The sequence below is a fragment of the Mustela lutreola genome, chromosome 4 (assembly GCF_030435805.1).
Source record: "Mustela lutreola isolate mMusLut2 chromosome 4, mMusLut2.pri, whole genome shotgun sequence".
Taxonomy (NCBI): Eukaryota; Metazoa; Chordata; class Mammalia; order Carnivora; family Mustelidae; genus Mustela; species Mustela lutreola.
The window spans coordinates 136,598,266-136,618,956 of record NC_081293.1 but is presented as its reverse complement, the minus strand read 5'-3'; the positions used below and the strand labels follow the sequence as shown (position 1 = coordinate 136,618,956).

The 20,691-nt window shown below is 36.1% G+C and overlaps 1 protein-coding gene across 1 annotated transcript in view; it reads right to left on the bottom strand.

The window, feature by feature from the left end:
- GLCCI1 (glucocorticoid induced 1) overlaps window positions 1-20,691 on the bottom strand; it is a 102,068-nt gene that overhangs the window by 21,726 nt on the left and 59,651 nt on the right. The window contains exons 4-5 of the mRNA XM_059172539.1: window positions 5,084-5,197; window positions 189-341 (exon numbers count right to left, since the gene is read on the bottom strand). Coding sequence (XP_059028522.1) covers window positions 189-341; window positions 5,084-5,197 — 267 coding nt within the window. The remainder of the gene's footprint in view (window positions 1-188; window positions 342-5,083; window positions 5,198-20,691) is intronic.

Below are 20,691 nucleotides of genomic sequence, written 5' to 3'. Positions count from 1 at the left end.
GGTGATGGTTGCACAACTGGGAATATACTAAAAGAAACCCAACAAACCACTGAGTTGTACATTTCACATGGGTAAATTGCATGGTACGTGAATTACAGCTAACAAAGCTGTTACCAAAAAAAGGACTTTAGAGACAGTTCTGAATATTAAAGGAAAAAAAGGGATTCCAACATCCCATGGAACCTTACCTTGGACACTTCCTCCTTCCCATTATTTTCTTTAATGAATACCTTTTCTAATTCAGGACTTATCCCTTCTACATTGCAGGGCACACGTGAAACGGAAGATTTTGGCACTGCTATATTTGACAGCGGCATGGGGACTGATCTTGATCCAGCGGCCTACAAAACATAAGATAAGGTAGTGTAAAATTACTTGTGGTCAAAAAACCCCAAGAAATCAAGAACTGAAAAGCATGGTAAATCTGAAAATGGCAACTCAAGTAAGGAGAGTTATTTCAACATTTCAAATACAATTTATAAATTCAGATTCACATACAGAAATTCAGATCCTAGAGTAAGGAAGGTAAAAAGGCTACAATCAAAATAATCCTTTACCCTGAAGTGTAGAGGTATAATGGTATAAGTATACACTATTTCGGTAGGAGAGCAGACAGACTCTTCTGCATTGTTTTCTTTTTCCCTTTGCTATTTTTACCAAAAAAGCATAGATGAAATCATGTCAGTTATGTGTATCATGTGGCTTTACTGGACAGCTCTGTGTGTGTGTTTAAAAGATTCGTTTCCTTCACTATTACAATTACCTTCTAGTATTTTTCATTTCCATTTTGTCAACCATTTAAGAAAACTTTATGGATTATTAAACAGTGTGGCAATAGCATATCATGTTCAGTTCAGTAACATTCACTTACCAACTGTAAGGTTGTTTTCAAAAGTCTTTTGGAGGAGTTCTCAAGAATTAACCACCTCTCCCAGCTGTCACAGGAGGTACCAAAATGCTCATCATGGGAAGTGTACTCCTCATCCCTATCACCTGTTTCAGCCATCCCCCCACATACAACCATCTGTTTGTTCTCCAGAGTTAAGAGCAAGACAAGCCTTTCGATGCTCAAGGAGCTTCTACCACAGAAAGGAAGTATGAAAAACAAAGATGAACAAGGTAAAAATAAAAATAATATCTGGTCTCTTACTCTGAATGATTAAAGTTGATATGTATGATTCATAATGAGGTGGACTGCTAATCACTGATTAACACATGAATATTTCCTATGCTCAGCGCTGTGCTTCTGCCATCTGTGAACCACTGCCTGCTAATGCCCTTTGTTACTGACACACGAGAGGTTTTCATACTGAAGTTGTAACTCTTTGTTATACATGTGTGCTAACTTTCGTACCAGATATCTTTCAGTACTTTTATGATTTTTCATATTTAATATTTAACCTATCATGATTTATTTTTGTGTATGGTGTGAGGTAGTGTGTTTTTTGCCACCCAATATTCAAACTGCCAACATTTATGATTCTATATTTGATTTCCTTATGGATTTCTATATTTGATTTGGTTCTGATTTCGTTTCCTTAACAGATAATCGCTATACAGAGCTTCACTTTAATTGCTATTCTATAGTACATGTTGGTATCTTATAAGAAAAGCCTTTCCAAATTTCCTTTTCTATTAATTGGCATCAGTTTTCCATATGACCTTTCAGAACAACTTTTCAAGTAACAAAACAAATCCTTTTGAATTTCCTTTGGAACTCAACCTGCACATTAGTTTCAGGTAAACTGCTATTTGAAAAATATTGAGTCTTCTCTTCCCGTGCATAAATGTGTTGAGATTTCTCATTTAGGTCTTGGTTTTCTATTTCCTATACTCAAGTCTTTTTTTTTTTTTTTTAAGATTTTATTTGTTTATTTATTTGACAGAGAAACTCAGCAAGAGAGGGAACACAAGCAGGGGAAGTAGGAGAGGGAGAAGCAGGCTTCCCGCCAAGCAGGGAGCCGGATGCTGGGCTCAATCCCAGGACCCTGGGATCATGACCTGAGCCGAAGGCAGACACTTAATGACTGAGCCACCTAGGCACCCCATATACTCAATAAAGTCTTATGATTTGCATATTTCTTTTATGTCAAATTCTAGGCATTGTATATTTTTCTTACATAAACTAACATGTTATTGAGAATTGTAACATAACAAGTAACATATATTTGGTGTCTGTCCTGGTTCTTGACAAACATTTCCTAAAATTCTTGTAATTTCCTAAGTGATAAGTATGCTAGGGGCAACTTTGATTCCGATATTTGGTTTCTGACCCTGGGACAGGACACAGAGCTCCTAAATGCCTTGGGATTTCCTGGGCGATAGAAGGAAGAGTCTTCTCTTCTCAAGAGGTGACTCTTGACAGGCTCCTGGGTAGCTTCAGGATGGGAGCCAGTCAACAGAAAGATCAAGCTTGATTTTAAGCTTGGAACTTCCAGGCCCACACATCATCCCCTAAAGAGGGCGGAGGGGCTGGAAATGGAGTTAATAATGGATCATGTGACTTGATGAAACCTTCACAAAAGTCTCTATGGGTTCAGAGAACTTCCAGGTGGGTGAACACGTATCCACATGCCAAAAGGGTGGCACACCCCAACTCCATAGAGGGAGAAGCCCCTGAACTTGGGACCTCTTCAGACCTTGCCCTATGTACCCTCTTTATCGAACTGTTTGTCTGCATTCTTTATTATATCCCTTACAATAAAGCAGTACACATAAGTGATTCCCTGAGTTCTGTGAGCCATTCTAGCAAATGACTGAACCTGAAGTGGTTGTTGGGAATTCCTTCCTTATAGCCAGATGGTCAGAAGTACAGATGACAATCTGGGACTTGTCACTGGCATCTTAAGGCAGGGTGAGCAGTCTTATAGGGCTGAGCCCTTAAACTGTGGGGTCTCTGCCAACTCCAAGTATTTAGTGATATAATTGAATTATAAGACGCTCAGTTAGTATCTGGAGAGTTGGCAAATGGTATGGGAAAACACATTTGGTGTCGGAAGTATTCTATGTAGAGAGTACATGGTTTACCTTCATTCACATAAGAGAAAAGTACTGATTTTTATGTTTATATTTTATCTAATCATCTCACTAAGTTTTCAGTTTTTTCTTTCTGTTATGAAAAATTATAATCATAAGCATAATTAAATGCCATACCATAATGACCCCTCAGGTGCACATCATCCAGCTTCAAAAATTACCAATATCTGCCAATCTTGCTTCATCTAAATATCCATTTTTCTTCTGTTCTTGATTATTTTATTTTTAAGATTTTATTTCTTTATTTGATAGACAGAGATCACAAGTAGGCAGAGAGAGAGGAGGAAGCAGGTTCCCTGCTGAGCAGAGAGCCCAATGCAGGGCTCGATCCCAGGATCCTGGGATCATAACCTGAGCCGAAGGCACAGGCTTTAAATACACCGACCACCCAGGTGCCCCGTTCTTGATTATTTTGAGGCACATTCTAGACTTGATACCTCACCTACTACGAATATTTCAGTATGTCTGGCAGATAATTATTTTTGCACATAACCACAATGTCAAAAATTCAATGTAAATGAAGAACAGTTGCCTCAGTCTTTTTTGTTAAGTCAGCAAGTCAATAGCTCTTCTATAATGCATTGGGCTCTTATAGAAAAGGCACTTGAAATAAACAGAGTAAAAATAATATATTATTTCTACCAGATTAAGAAAAGAAATCTTACTGTCTCTACAATATTGCCTTTTCCAGAATTTAACATAACGAATCATACAGTGTGTTGTCTTCTTCTTCTGACTTCTTTCAGCATGGTGTTTGAGATTCAACCATGTTCTTGTTGTATCAGTAGTTCCTTCTTTTCTACTGTTGAGTGGTACTGCATGAATGTTATGAAATGTTTTACCCATTCACCAGTTAATACTTATTTACATTTTTTGACTCTTATAAATAATACCTTCATGAATACTGATGTAAAAGTCTTAGTATGGACATATGTTTTTATTTCTTGCGGCTAGATAACAAAGAGTAGAATTTGGGGGCTCTATGATCAGTAGATGAGTATTTAACATTTTAAGAAAAATGCCAAACTGTTTTCCAAAGTGGTGGTACCATTTCATGTTCCCATTAGCAACAAATGTCTATTTTAGTTGGCCCACATCCTCACCAACACTTGGTATTAGCTCTCCTGTTGGTTTTAATGGTTTAGTTCATTCACTTTGATTTTCTAAATATAATCATATCATATACGGATAACGAAAACTATTTCTTTTTCTTACTGCTCTGCTCAAAGCTTCTAAACCACTAGCAAGTAATATCAATAATTATGGGCATCTATGACTTGATTTTTATTTTAACAGAAATGCTTCCAATATTTTATTGTTAGGATCTCACTACACTTGCAGTTAGTCACATAGGAAGTGTCCTATTTTTAGTTACTAAGATTTTGTCACATAGGAATACTGAGTTTTTATCAAGTGTTGTTCAGCATCTACTTTGACCTTCTGATGCAATTAACCAAACTAACACCTTTCTTAATGCTGAATCACCCTTGTGTTTCTGAAACACCCTGATTAGATCTGCTTTGATTCACTACTTGGGTTTCTTTTTCTATACTACTGTATTTGATTTACTAAAATTTATATCAATATTTTGAGTGAATCTGGTCTAGAACAGCATTTCCCAAACTTATTCCATTGGAAGTACATGTTCCTGGGAGGATGGGGTTGGGGGAGACCCTCAACAGAACTCTGATCCTCAATATCTTCCTACGTAAACAGGGGTAAATATATATAAAGAGATATAGATAGCTTAAAGTACTATCAGGAAGATTAAATAAGATAATGCCTATAGTTCCTTAATAAGTGAACAAGCTAGGATTTTAGTTTCAGTCATCCTTGAGTCGACTACACTTTGTTATGTCTATTATTAAAAGAAAATTATATATATGGAGGGGCAAAAAAACTTCTTGCAACAGTTTAACTACTAGTAATAATTTAGTAGAGCTAGGGATTTATATTATTAATTTTTAATCCTAAAATAATGGATTACCCCCTTTAAAATGAACCCTTTAAAAGGAATTATTCACATGTGGACAAGAAATTAGCCTACCTGAGTGTGATTGATTGTTATATGGTTGCCATGAAGAGGTGACTGACGATCTTTCTCCTTACTGTGCCGACTACTCTGTTTACTACGTTGTAGTTGCTGCCTCAGTTTGGCAATCTGTTTTGGGGAGAGGGGAGGAGAAATAAGAACAGAAGTGAATACCAGTTTTTAAATACTTCTTATTTTAATTTTCAGATACTAATAAATCATTTCTTCCTCACAGGTCTCAAAAAGAGATAATATTTCACTGCAAAGACTTACTCTTCCAAGTTCCTAGGATTAAAACTACTGAAAATAAAAGGTGCAGACTACCAGTTAAACAATAAGTCACAGGGATGTAAAGTACAGCATAGGGAATACAGTCAATAATATTGTCATAACTATGTTTGGTGACAGAAGGTAACTAGATTTGTGGTGGTAATCATTTCATAATGTATATAAATGTTGAATAACTATGTTGTCCAACTGAAACTAATATGTCAACTAAATTTATTGTCTAAAATAGGCTATAAATGCTTCACTTGTACAATTTAAATAGTGTTCTGGTAAAGATATAGACTAAATTTCTCCTCATTATTTCAGATTGTACCTTTGTACACCAAGAATATCTTCTTCTTTAAACACTTTTTATAAAGCAAAAAACCAGTATTTCACATGCCAATTGAAAGTCAAAGCCAATATTAATACAGAGACCACACTAGTTTCCAAGTTCCCATCTTATATAAACAAAATGCACCTACCTTATTAATTACTAAACACTTCAAAATTGTAAATCTTTTGGTAGTGAGGAAAATCAAAGTGTTAGCAACTTACTAGCATTGAATATCTTACTATATATTCCTCATAGTCACTCAATTTTTATTTTACTTTCCAGCTCTACTGAGATATAATTTTGACCTACAGTATTGTGGAAGTTTAAAGGTATCGAACATGTTGATCTGATACCTATTTGCAAAACGATGCCACCATAGCATTAGTTAATACCTCTACCCCATCCCATAATTACCATTTCTTTTTTTGTGGTGAGAACAGTCAAGATTTACTCTTTTAGCGGCTTTTAAATATACAATACCATATTATTAAGTATAATCAAAATGCTATACATTAGATCCTTAGAACTTATACATCTTATAACTGGAAGTGTGTATCTCTTGAACAACCCCAATTTCCTCTACCCTCCAGCTTCTGGTAGTTATCACCACTCTACTGTTTCTTTCTTTCTTTTTGTTTTTTTAAAGATTTTATTTATTTGACAGACAGAGATCCCAGGTAGGCAGAGAGGCAGGCAGAGAGAGAGATGCAGGGCTCAATCCCAGGACCGATGTGGGGCTCGATCCCAGGATCCAGGGATCACGACCTGAGCCGAAGGCAGAGGCTTTAACCCACTAAGTCACCCAGGCACCCAAGGAGGGCCTTTCAAACTCATGGAGCTGTTCTTTTTTGAGATATGCCCCCAAAGAGAACATGTGCTCAACTGAAGATCTCTGTATTTACAGGTGCCTCTCTCTTGGAATCATCCAGGAAACTAAAACTAAAAACTAAAAACAAAACAAAAAACAGAATAACAAACCACCCTCCACCCCCACCAAACTCTAAGTCCTGACCAACACAGAACCCTGTGCCTGTCCCAGACCGGTTTTTGTGGTTCGGTATTTGCATCTCCCTATGCATCAGCATTTGGGAGTCCTTGGTCCAGAGTGTTTGAGGTTACAGAAATGCAACCACCAGACCCATCTCCAACTGTGTATAGCCTACGATGGCAACATTTAGCAGACAAAGGATTCTATCATGCCTTCACAGCACTTTAGGACATCTTCCTTAGAATTTATTGTGGCAGAATAAATTTTTTTCAAATTAAATATAAGCTTAAAACTGGAACATAAGTATTGCCAGAAGGTACATTTCAAACAGAAACAATTTATACTAAACACCAACCTGGCTGAAACTCAAAAAAACTCATATATTTTAGATGATGTATAATCTGCTTTAAATAGCCAGACCAGGAGTAAAATATTCCTGAGAATTTTATAAGGGAATAATTGGCAATTTGGGGAGGTTACTTAATATTGGCATTATTTTCTTTGTAGGAAAGATGACACTAATCAACTAACAGTTATTCCTTGAATACCTATAGTGAGCCCAGTTTTATATTTACCTATTTATTAGGCCAAGTGTAAACAAAAAGTAAAGTCTGCAAAATAAACTGATTTCCTCAAAGACCTAAAGCAAAAATACATTGTATTTTAATATTAGCTAAGTACTTACCTTGGATAACCATGGCAATAAGAAGCAAAATAGACAGTTGCTACTAAAACCTACAAATGCTCAAGGGGTTAAAGTATATAGGTTGCTAGAAAAAATCATTTTTCACATATGGCCAATAGAAGCATGGAAGTAAAAAAGCACCTAAACAATGGAATGGTTTATGTACTTTCTTTTTTTTTTTTCCTAGATTTTATTTATTAATTTGTGAGAGAGAGAAAGAGAGAGAGAGAGAGAGAGAGCACAAGCAGGCAGAATGGTAGGCAGAGGCAGAGAGCCTGATAAGGACCCTGGGATCAGGACCTGAGCTGATGGCAACAGCTTATCAAGATCTGAGCCAAAGACAGAGGCTTAACAAACTCAACCACCCAGGCGTCCCTATGTCTTTTCTTTTATATTATGATCCTTAGATTCCTTGTTTTTTGTTTTTTAGGGGAGTGTGTGTGGTTTTTTTTTTTTTTATTCCTTCAGTTTTTTAAAGCTCTTTTGTAGCTAATGGACCTCTCATACAATGTTGTTGCAAATATATAAAAATAAGATTATATATGTTAATCTTTGTGTTCCCTGCTCTATTGAAATGACATAATTTTCTTCTGGAGAGCATTAATTTTCATGAGAACAGGAATCAAAATTAGTAGGTAATCACTGTAAATCAAGATAGATTATTTTCTATGATAAAAAATAAACAGGATTTCAAGTTGTACAAGTAATTTAATTAGGATAGAGGGTATAAAATAGTGTTTTCTGAATACTAATGATGTTTCAGTGTTGTTTCAAAACTGGCAAGAGCTTGTACAGAAGAGCCCATAATCCCTAGAGATTAATCAAGGCAATTTATAATTTTTCATTTTTAAAAATAATCTTCAAAAATAAACAAACTAAAATAAATTGAGAACTGATCAATTCTAATCACTCTATTTTTTTAAGGCCTAGAAACATCAAAGTAAGCCAGGAAAGTTTTTGTTCTTAATAGCCTTTAACAAAAGCCTGAAAACAAAAAGCACCCATCACAGTATACACCTTACTTTGCCTGGAATACCCAGTTCAACTATGCAACCTTACAGTTTTCACGTAATACTGTTCATTTCTGAAATATTATATAGCTACACTGTTTTTGATTCAGCAGAGATTAGGATAAAAGGGAGCCATCTTTCCAATCATATATATTCAGATTATAAATTTTGTCAAGAACTATGTAACATGAAAGCAAGGCCCCCTAAGTCATCCTTTGCTTCACAACAAAGTGCTGGTTACAATCACTGGTTACAAGCACATTCAGAAGAGGAGCAGGCCTACATAACAATGGCCAACACTCTCATCTTCCATAGTTTTGCCTAGAATTTCCCTTCTCTTTTTCCTTGGATGCTCAAGAGCCCACAGCCATCCGAATCCAGTGCAGAGTTGACTTTAGAACCAGTAGAAAGTAGACAAAAAGTTGTCTCTGGGAGGAAGGGGCATACACATACACATATATATACACAACCCATCCTACCTCATCCACAGCTCTGAAGCTCTGCCCGAGACAGCCTCTGTAGGCCCACATTCCATCACGTTGCACAGAAGTCCCCACTTCAGGGCATCTACCCACCCCAGTCACTATGCTGAAATGCCCACACAACCTCATTTACAAAGGGAACATTACGCTTCACTGACTCGATTTTTTAAGTTAAACTATAGATATAGCTATCTGACTTTGTGTTTCTAAATACTCCATTAGCTACTCTGTAACCTTAGGGAAAAAATTAAGTATGGACCTTGAGGGTATTCTGCTAAGTAAAATAAATCGGCCAATGAAAAATACAGTTTGATCTCACTTATATGTGAACCTCAAAAAAAAATTCATAGAAACAAAGGGCAGGTCGCCAAAGATGGGATGGTGGATAGGAAATGGGCAATAGGGTCAAAGCATACAAACTGCCAGTTACGAGCATACGTTCTGGAATAGAACATACAGCATGGTGACTATAGTTAACAACGCCGCACAGCAATTTGAAAGTTGCTAGGGGAATAGATCTTAAAAGTTCTCACTACACATAAAACAACTGTAATTATGTGAGGTGACAGTTGTGTTAACTCAGCTTATGGTGGTAAGTATATCCATCTATCAAATCAGTACACTCTATACCTTAAACCTACACAAAGTTATAGGTCCATTATAGCTCAGTGAAGCTGAAAGAAAAAAATATTGAGAGGGAAGGAGAGAGGAACCTCTTTAAACATGAAAGGGATTTCAAGCACATGAGCTCCAAAGTTTAAAAAAGCCAGGGAATAAGTGACCCTGGGTCACAAAGAAGAAATAATAAGTGTAGAGAGAAGAATTAGCATAAACACAAAGAACTGACTAAAACATTTGTGAAACTAGATGAAGAAAAATCCGTGACTGGCCCCACTTAAAATCTGAGAACTAGGAATACATTTTATTGTAAATTTTTGTAAACCTAATTAACATCATCCCTATTCATTTGCTATTTCTATCCTGTTAGTTTTCCCCACTATTGTTGAAATTTAAAAACAAAATAAAACAAAACTCAGCCTCAAAAGACTGGTGGAGTACCTTCGCCTCAGACACTGAAAGGGAGAGAAAGATTTCTCACAATGAATTCTACTCCAGAGTAGGTCAGGGAAATGAGAAATCTTAAGTCCAAAGGACTAAAAGCTAGCAGTAGGAAAGGGAGCAGAGTCCTGGGACTTCAGGAGAAGAAAAAAATGAGGAGAGAGCTAGTTTTAAAATAAGGAAGGAGGCACTATGCCACTTGCTTTTCTGTAAATTTTTATGTAAATTATCTCATTCGTTTTTAAATAAAAGCACATGAAATAGGTACTGTCATCATCCCCATTTTATAGGCAAGGGAAACTGAGGCAGAAGGTTAAAAAGCTTACTCAAAGTCACACAGTTAAGTGGTGAAACAAATATTTGAACTTAGGAAGTAGAATTCCAGAGTTTGCCCTCCTAACCATTATTCTGTACTGCCTAAAGAAACAAGTTAATAACTTACAGGAGACAACAAAACCCTAGAAAAATGTGACAACAGCTAAACTAACAAAAAGAAAACCCTGAAACAAATATAAAAGATAATAACCCAGCATTTTTTCTGTAAATACAGTTTGAGAAGTCATGAACTTCAAGCTGCCATTCCCTTTTATATGAACAAAAGGAGTATGTGACAAACTTTAGTGTTTATAAAGATCAAGTGTCTCAAAACAAAGGTTCTGCAGTCTAAAAACAAATTTATCCCTGTCAGTGTTCAAAGAAATTTAACATGCAATAGTGCCTAATCTAACATCAAAAATAAAAATCTAAAACTTCTTATAATCTTTCCATAAATATGAATAATTTGAGTTATTTTCCTGTTTTTTTTTTTTAAAGCGCCAATAGGCGAACCCTAAAAAACTAATTGTTATTCATTCAGCCCCATGAAATGAACACGGGCATATGCACGCACAAACATCCATAACGAACAAACACAGATAGGTCACCTGAGTGCATATCGACCCTTGCATGCCCACAGACATGCCTTAGTCTGCATGTGCAGACGCACACAAACCCGCTAACCCAGGAATAGAGATACTCCCACACACAAACTCATCCTCACAGATATAGCTAGCTTTGGGACTTTTATACATGTAAGTCTTAACACAGAATTATATTTATAGCCACCAGTAAAGCATATTTGTCAACAGAGCATGTAAATAACACCAATTAACATTTTAAAAACATTTAGTTCATAAACCTGCTTGATCCCGTATTATTATATTTACTTTATAGATGAGGACACATTCTCAAAAATAAAGTAACTGATGTAAGGTAACTCAGCTAGTAAGTGGCAGACCCAGTCCTCTAGCCTTTAATTTATAACCTCTTTCTATTACCTACCAATGCGTCTGGAAGTAATTCTATGTTAATGTTCAACTGCAAGTAATTACCAGTCACTGTGTATTAGCTCATAATCTCAACCACTTGCAAATAAGTAACTTCCTTTCTTAATGTTGAAGATATTGCAAGATGTGAAACTGAAATAAAGATGAACAAAAATTTGATTAAGCCGTTAACATACTAAGCTACTGATCCGTGTCTATTTTTTTTGACAAGCAGTTTGTATGACCTTAAAATTTTTTCTTATTGGAGCGAATTTTAAATATTGAAAAGATTTTAAAGCATCTTTCTAATTCAATTTAATATGGGTATAGACAGAGACTTTACTGGATAAATATTTGTATTTTTTAAAAGTTTATCATGTAATTCCCTTGAGTTCAAAGGGATACTCAAAATTCTGCAGACTGTTGTCTTTTAGGTCCAGAGAAAATATTGTTGCAATTATTTCCCCCTTGGTATATTATGATAAAAAATTTTAATACCAAAAATTAACAAAATGTTAGGGCAGAAGGTATATACAGACACTTCTATTTTGCTTATTTAAAAAAGGAAGACCACATCAGTAATATGTTTTTATCACGGTTTGATCAGATGTGAGAAATACCCCTAATCATTTCAGTTACTGCTCCAGATGGTTCCATCTAAGAAAATCTATCCTACTAATGAAAGAAGAGCTTACTGGTGAGATAATGAAGCAACCCATGCTTTTTCTTTATTTCCCCTGAAGGACTTAAGAATGGCAAACCCACCTTTTTCAATTTTTATCAAAATCAGAGATCGTTAAAAAAAAAAAAAAAATCAAAACAACACAACAGTATTATTTATGTTTTCTTGGACTGTTACCCCCTGGGTTAAAGAACAGGTTTGCTAACTGCTTACTATAAAAACTGTGGATTCCCCCATGCTCTGTATTTCTCTCCTGTAATGTGACCTACTATATGTGTTTGAATCCATTTGGGCTCTCCCCATTACCCTATGGGACTTGATTCAGGAGAAGCAAGGCAAACTTGATAGTCTTGATACTTGCTGTGCTGGAAATAACAAAGTCCATTGTCTCTAATACAGGCATTTCATGCCTTCTGCCAGCATTCATGAAAGAGTAAAAGGCTAATTTATTACACTGTAAGTAGGAAAAAGTAAAATCCAAGACCTCAGAGGAAATACTTCTCAAATGAAGAGAAAGAAGTTTCTGGAAAGATGGATTTATCTTCCCTACAGATAAGAGGACATAATGGACGGGTATCTGACTTCTACTCTAGATACTTCTACTCTAAATGTTGAACAAGGAAGTTAGAGATATACAGTTGCATTAGAATCAGCCTAAACTCCTAGACATTAACCAGACCAAAAGAAGAAGAAGAAGAGGAGGAGGAGAAAAGAAAAGAAAAAAAGAAAAAAAAATGTAAGAGAATTTACCAGGATCCATTTAGGACATCTGAGCGAAGAGCTGTGCAAAGTTGTCTTTGGTTCTACATGAGAGGGCTGCCTTAACCCACTGAGCCACCCAGGCGCCCTGAGAAGGCTGCCTTGAACAGCGAACTGACTCAGCAGCTGAGAAACTGAATGTTATTTCTATGAATTTAGAGGCTAAGGAAGGAGTAAGGGAATTACAAACTCAGAAAGACTGAACAGTAGGGAACAGATGTATAGCAACAAGGGATCTCCAGATACTCCATGAAATTACTCTACCAAAGAAAGTCAGTTTTAAAAACCTGTCAAGCCCAGGGGATGTCAAGGCATCTTATAATATATATAAACCAGTTAAGGAGTCACATTTCTATTCCTCCTACCTCCCCCTTTCTCCCCTAAGCTCTAACTCCAGAGGAGTCAGAAATGGCAGCTATAGAGTGAGGAAAGAGGTAAGCAAGAAACAGAAGGGGAGGGCACCTGGGTGGCTCAGTCAGTTGGGCCGCTGCCTTCGGCTCGGGTTGTGATCCCAGGGTCCTGGACTGAGTCTCGCATCAGGCTCTCTACTTGGCAAGGAGCCTGCTTCTCCCCTGCCTCTCTCTCTGCCTACTTGTGATCTCTGTCAAATAAATAAATAAATCTTTAAAAAAAAAAAAAAAGGAAGAAGAAGGAGGAAGAGGAAGGAGGAAGAGGAAGGAGGAGGAAGAAGAAGAAGAAGAAGAAGAAGAAGAAGAAGAAGAAGAAGAAGAAGAAGGAGAAGGAGAAGGAGAAGGAGAAGGAGAAGGAGAAGAAGAAGAAGAAGAAACAGAAGAAGAAGAAACAGAAGAAGAAGAAACAGAAGGGGAGGTTCCCTGATCACTTCAGAGAAAAGTCCCCCAACCATAGTAAGGCCCTAGCTAGGACAGGGGGAGTAGCTAGAACCATAAAAGCAGCTGGAATTTGACTATTTTAAGAAACTAAAAAAGCATGCTTGCTCAAAGGGACGACAGGGTTGTAAAAGTGATTCTAGTTTGCACTATGGGCAAGAGACAAACTTCTCTCACTCAATAAGGACACTGGAATTTAACATAAAGTCCTTTGTGATTATTCCTTAAGATCCTGGTTGTTTTTCCTACTGTGTAATTAAGTTCTTTACGAAGTAGATTGTACCTATTGTTTCTTTTGAAATTCTAGATCCTTCATACACTATTGGGTATACAGATTTACTGATCTGATGTTCTTCCATGAACAAATGCAGTGCCACCAAATGCTGATGATTATTTTCAAGATTTCCCTTTCTTTTACTCTACTGAACATATACAAATGAAGTACCATAAAAAGTCATGTTAATTAAACTCTTACCATTCAGTTACAGACTCCTTAAACTCTAATTATGCTTTATAAATGAACTTTAAATTATGTTTTGTAAGCAGGAGCCACATTTCTAACAAGTGGAAAAGTGCATTTGCGCATCTGCTTAGTTGGAGTGACAACCCTCCAAAGAACATAACTCAAAGGAGGAAAATTAGTATGCTTCACTTGGATTAGTTTCCTTAACATGAACACAACCCACAACTTCATGTATACTGGTATCAATCATAATTTCTGATAAATGTATTGATAATCTGCCATTTCTGCTGTAAGTAACCTGCTTTTTTTTCCTTACTGCAAGAAGTGTGTGAGTGTGTGTCCTTAATCTACAATCCATTACACTATACTTAAGGCGGGCAGTTTTCCTTTGTCCTATTTATCCTCTCGAAACTAGTGGGCTTTTCCAATTGCTCTTCAAATATAGCAAACTTTCAACCTTTAAAAAGTTTCTCTTCCATGATGCTTACAGAATATTCTTACCTCCTGGAACCCCTAACTCGGTCTGTTTTCCATGTTTCTTAACATCTCTTTCATATTTTCAACCTCCTTAACTTTTTGTTCTATATTCTAAAAGATTCGCTCTTCCAGACTGACAAGTCTCAGTTGAGAGTTCTGACTCACTAATTCAGTCTTCTGTTATGTGAATTAAATCTAATTTTCAATTTCATCAATTTTTGTTACTTATAAGATTTGTCATCAGTCTTTTATCATTCTGCCTCTTCTTATTCCTTTGCTTATTGCCAATTATTTTTCATTTGAAATTCTTAAGCATTTTTATGTTTAAGGGCTTTTTTTGAGAATGTGTTCTTATTTCTATTTCCTTGGATGTAAATGATCCCATTTGATGTATCTGCTGTCTCTTGTGGTAACAGATTTCCATACATGTCCTAAAATACTTGCCTGCAAACACACCTTATGTGGGAGTCTTAAACTTTGTGAGCTCTTTCCTGCCATGTTGTTTCATGGTGGCTCAGACTATCCCTCTGGAGTTGCACAGCTCCGGAGCAGGTCTTAAATTAGAAAGACTGGGGCTTTGGTTCCACATGGGTAGAGCTCTATTCCAGATGCCACATGCACACACAACATATGGTTACCATTTCCATTTTTGCATAGCTGCCTCTTTGGCCCACAGGAAAACACCAACAGTGTCAGGTGGAGTTATTTCAGGTCTAGTTTTATGGCCTAGAAACACGGTCCCAGTTCCCTGCTTTATGCAGACAGCCCAGTTCCAATCTCCTACCATTTGCAAGACACATTTGGCATTCTTAAAATGTCTAGCAACCTATACTCTCTTAAGTTTGGCTTAAAAACCCACTTTTTAAGCCCTGGCCCACATGACCTAGGTTTCTGTGAGCCAGACAGCATCAACACCCCCTCATTACTAAGAGTTTCCTGTCTCCTCATGGTCTGCAGGGGTTTTGTCTTAAATGTAACTAGAATATAGTTACTTATTTCTTTGAAAAATTTTCACATCACATTCTCATAAACTTGCAGCAAAGTGGAGACAGATTATACAGGTGCTTTCACTGACATTTTAATCTGAAATCCTGATTCACATTATTGTGAGGGGGGAGAGTATGTATGTGACTCAGGAAGAAACGACATGTAGTACTTTTGACTTTGATCCTATTTCAAGGAAGTGGGTCAAAAGTTATTTTTTAAAAATAACACAATTTTAATAGGCAATTTTTAAAAATATGGCTTTCAATAATAGTTTTATCTTTTCATAATTTTCTCAAATTCCAATTCTGTTATCTATTGTAACTATTCTTCTTTTCACTTTTTACCAATGTGTTCTTATTGTTTGCTAGCCTCAGTTATATATATCATATGGCACTTAGTATCTTCAAGGTATAACACAAAAAACCCACCAGTCTTTTACATCTATTCCTTTCTTTTTCATCTTTACTGAGATATAATTTACATTCCCTTAACTATAAGGGTAAAAATTCAGTAAGTTTTAATCACTATTTAGAGTTGTTTGACAATACTCACATTGTACTTTTATAACTTTTTATAACTTTTCATCACCCCCCAAATTTGCCTTGAGTCTGTTTGCAGCATTCCTTCAGCCCCACTCCCAGCCACATGCAACCACAAGTGGGCTTTCTCCCCCTCCTATAAATTTGCCTTTTCTGGCATTTCAAAATTAAATGGACCAATATAATACGCAGTCTTAGTCATCTTCACTTCTTACACTTAGCGGGGATTGGCAAGCCACAATCTAAAGGACAAACCCAGCCTGCCATGTGTTACTGTAAAAAAAATTTATGGAACATCCATATTGTCTATGGCTGCTTTCATACTATAGCAGCAGAGTCGAACCCTTGCAACAGAGAGTATATGGCTCACAAACCCTAAAATGTTTACTATCTGGTCTTTTACAGAAAAAATTTGCTGACTCTTGACTTAGTATGACATATTTGAGGTTCATTCACGTTATAGCATTGTTGATATTCAGTGTATTTTTACTTTTTTGTTGCTGAATAGTATGTTATTGCATGAATACACCACATTTTGTCTCTCCATTTACCAATCCATGCATATGTGGACTCAGCTATAAACATCTTGTGTACATGTCTCAATCTAGACAGGTGTTCTCACCTTTCTTATAGACTTTTAGGGAACTGAATTGCTGGGTTATATGCTAAGTTTCTGATTAACTGTAAAAGAAACTGACAAACTGTTTTCCAAAGTGCCTGTACCATTTTATGTTCCCAAGAACACGTGAGGACTCCAGATTCTCTTTATCCTTGCCAACACTTGGCACTGTTGATCTTTTACATTATAGTCATTGAGTGTGTAGGTGTATTTTATGGTTTAAAATTTGCATTTGCCAATTGACTCATGATGTTGAACATTTTTTCATGTGGTTATCTGCCATCCATGCATAGATCTTTGATGAAATATTTGATGAAATATCCAATTGTCTTATCCATTTTTAAGTTAGCTTGTCTTCCTATTATTGATCTTAAGAGTTCTTTATATATTCAGGATATAAGCCCTTTCAGATCTAGGATTTGTTAGTATTTCCTCCAGTCTGAAACTTGTCTTTTTTAAAAAAAATTTTTTTCAGTGTTCCAAAATTCATTGTTTATGTACCACACTTAGTGCTCCATGCAATATGTGTCCTCCATAATACCCACCACCAGGCTCACCCAACCCCTCACCCTCTCCCCTCCAAAACCCTCAGTTTGTTTCTCAGAGTCCAGTCTCTTGTGGTTTCATTCCCTAGTGGCGTCTTTTGAAGTATAATGTTCAATTTAATGAATTTGTTATTATTATTATTATTGTTTGTTTTATGGCTTTATTCTTGGTGTTGTAATCTAAAAATGCCTTGCTGATTAATACAAGGTCTTCTATAAGTTTTATAGTTTTAAAGCCTGTATTTAGAACTATGATTCCTTTTGAGTTAGTTTTTTTCATTGTGACAGTCAAGGACTTGTTTTTGTTTGCTTTTCCTTACACATGGAATATAATTATCCCAGCACCAATTGCTGGAAACACTGTGCTTTCCTACTGAACTGTGTTAGTACCTTTGTGAAAAATCAACTGACCACAAATATAAAGGTTTATTTCTGGATCTTCTTATTTATGTGTCTTTCTTCTGCTGACTTTATTAATATAGATCTATAATAAATACTGAAATTGTGTGATTTAAATATTCTAAATTTGTTTTCAAAAATATTTTGGGGGTGCCTGGGTAGCTCAGTCAGTTGAGCATCTGACCTTTGATTTTGGCTCTGGTTGTGATCTCAGGTTCTTGAGACTGAGCCCTGCATCGGGGCTTTGCACTCTGCAGGGAGCCTGCCTCTCTCCCTCTCAATGCTTTCTTTAAAATAAATAAATCAATCTTCAAAAATAAATTCTTTTGACCACTCTAAGTCCTTTGCATTTCCACATAAATTTTAAGATTAGCCTGTCAATTTCTACCAAAACAAAAAAATATGGAATTTTATTTTATTTTATTTTTTTTTTTTTTAAAGATTTTATTTATTTATTTGACAGAGAGAAATTACAAGTAAGCAGAGAGGCAGGCAGAGAGAGGAGGAAGCAGGCTCCCTGCTGAGCAGAGAGCCCGATGCGGGACTCGATCCCAGGACCCTGAGATCATGACCTGAGCCGAAGGCAGCGGCCTAACCCACTGAGCCACCCAGGCGCCCAAAAAAATATGGAATTTTAAAAGGGATTTCAATGAATCAATTTGGGACGAATTACCACCTTAATACTGAGTCTTCCAATTCATGAACAAAGTAAGTCTTTCATTTATTTAAATTTTTAATTTTTTCCAGCAATGTTTTGTTGTCTTTAGTGTACAAAACTTACATTGCTTTTGTTAAATTTATTCCCAAGTATTTTCATCTTTTTGACACAACTATAATAAATTGTTTTCTTATTTTTTGGACTATTCCTATCTAGGATCTAGAAATATAACTGATTTCTATATGCTGATCTTGTACCCTGCAATCTTGCAGAACATGTTTACTAGTTTTAGTACTGTCTGTGTTTCTGCGTATTTTCTAGCAGTCTAAATGTAGTTTCTGCATGTTTTCTGTAAATAAGAGTACTTTTACCTTTTTTAAAAAAATTTATTTTATTTTTTCAGTGTTCCAAGATTCATTGTTTATATACCACACCCAGTGCTCTGGTGGTGGGCATTAAGAAGTTTTACCATTTCTTTTACAATATGGATGTCTTTATTTTTCTTGCCTGATTGTACTGACTAGAACCTACTATGTAATATCAGTAGAAATAGTGGCAAGGTGACAGTGGATGACATTGCCTTGTTCCTGATCTTAGGAAGAAAACATTATGGCTTTCACCGTTGAACTGAATGAATATGACTATGATGGGGCACTTGGCTGGCTCAGTCAGCAGAGCATGCAACTCTTAATCTCAGAGTTATGAGTTGAAACCCCATGTTGGGTGCAGAGACTGTTTAAAAACAAAACAAAACAAAACAGGGGCGCCTGGGTGGCTCAGTGGGTAAGCCTCTGGCTCGGCTCGGGTCGTGATCTTGGGGTCCTGGGATCGAGCCCTGCACTGGGCCCTCTGCTCAGTGGGGAGCCTGCTTCCCGCTCTCTCTCTGCCTGATTGTGACCCCTCTCTGTCAAATAAATAAATAAAATCTTGGAAAAAAAAAAAAAGAATAGGATGTGATCTGTAGGTTTTTGTTTTTTTCATAAATGCCCTTTATCAGGCAGAGAAAGTTCTTTTTTCTTTCCTGGTTTGCTGAGAGATTTTTATTTTGAATGGTTGTTAGGAGTTTGGCAAATGTTTTCTCTGCCTCTACTGAGATGATTATATGGTTCTGTTCTTTATTTTATTAATATAGTGTATTACATTAATTGAATTTTGGATCTTAATCCACTCTCACATTTCTGGAACAAATCCAACTTGCTCAAGGTATATAATCCTTTTCATATGTGGTTAGCTTTGGTTTGCTAATATTCTGGTAAGGTTTTTTGCTTCTTTATTCAAAAGAGATATTGATCTGCCATTTTATTTTCTTGAGATATCTTTGTCCTGGCTTTGAAGTCAGTTAAATTGGCTTGACAAAGTAAACTGGGAAGTTTTCTTTCTTTCCTATTTTCTGAAACCATTTGTGAAGAATTAATATTACTTCTTTGAATATTTGATAGAATTTACCAAATTTGATTCCGGGATTTTCATTGTGGGAAGATTTTTAATTCCTTATTCCATTTTTTTGCTTATTAGAAGTCTATTTCTATTTGTTCTTAAATTAGTTTTTTAAAAAAAAAATATTTTATTTATTTATTTATTTGATAGAGAGATCACAAGTAGGCAGAGAGGCAGGCAGAGAGGGAGGGAAGAAGCAGGCTCCCTGCTGAGCAGAGAGCCCAACGCGGGGCTCCATCCCAGGACCCCGAGATCACAACCAGAGCGGAAGGCAGAGGCTTTAACTCACTAAACCACACAGGCGCACCTGTTCTTAAATTAGTTTTTACAATTTGTCTCTAATAACTTGCCTTTCTAAGTCATCTATTTAACTTTAGTTTCTACAGTGATAACATAAAATTGATCATAATATTCGTTTATACTACTTTCAAATTCTGTGAGGTTGGTAGTAATTTCACCCCTTTCATGGCTGATTTTGGTAAGCAAGGTTTTTTTTTTATTTTTTGTTTTTTTGTCAGTCTAGCTAAAGTTTTGTCAACTTTGTTGATCTTTCCAAAGAACCAACTTCTAGTTTCACTGATTCTTCTCTAACATTTTTCTGTTCTGTTGGTTTCTGCTGTATACTTTATTAATTCTTTCCCCTGCTTCCCCCTCTCTCTCTCTGCCTGCCTCTCTGCCTACTTGTGATCTCTGTCAAATAAATAAATAAATAGAAAAGAAATTTCCAATTATTACTGTAGAAACCTTATTTCTCCTTTCATAGTTCCACTTCATGAATTTGGGGACCATTGTTGGATGTATACACAATTTATGATTATTATATCTTCCTGGTGTATTGACCTTTTTATCATTATGAAATGTCTGTCTTCAGTAACACTTCTTGTCTTAAAGTCTACTGTGTCAGTTAAGCTTTCTTATCATTAGGTATGCTTCTTACAGACAATATATAGCTGCGTGTTGTGTTTTTATCCAGTTTTGACAGTCTCTGCCTCTTAAGGAAAATGTTCAGTACATTTATATTTAATGTAATTCATACATGGCTGGATTACTTTTGCCACTTTGTTAATTATTTTCTATT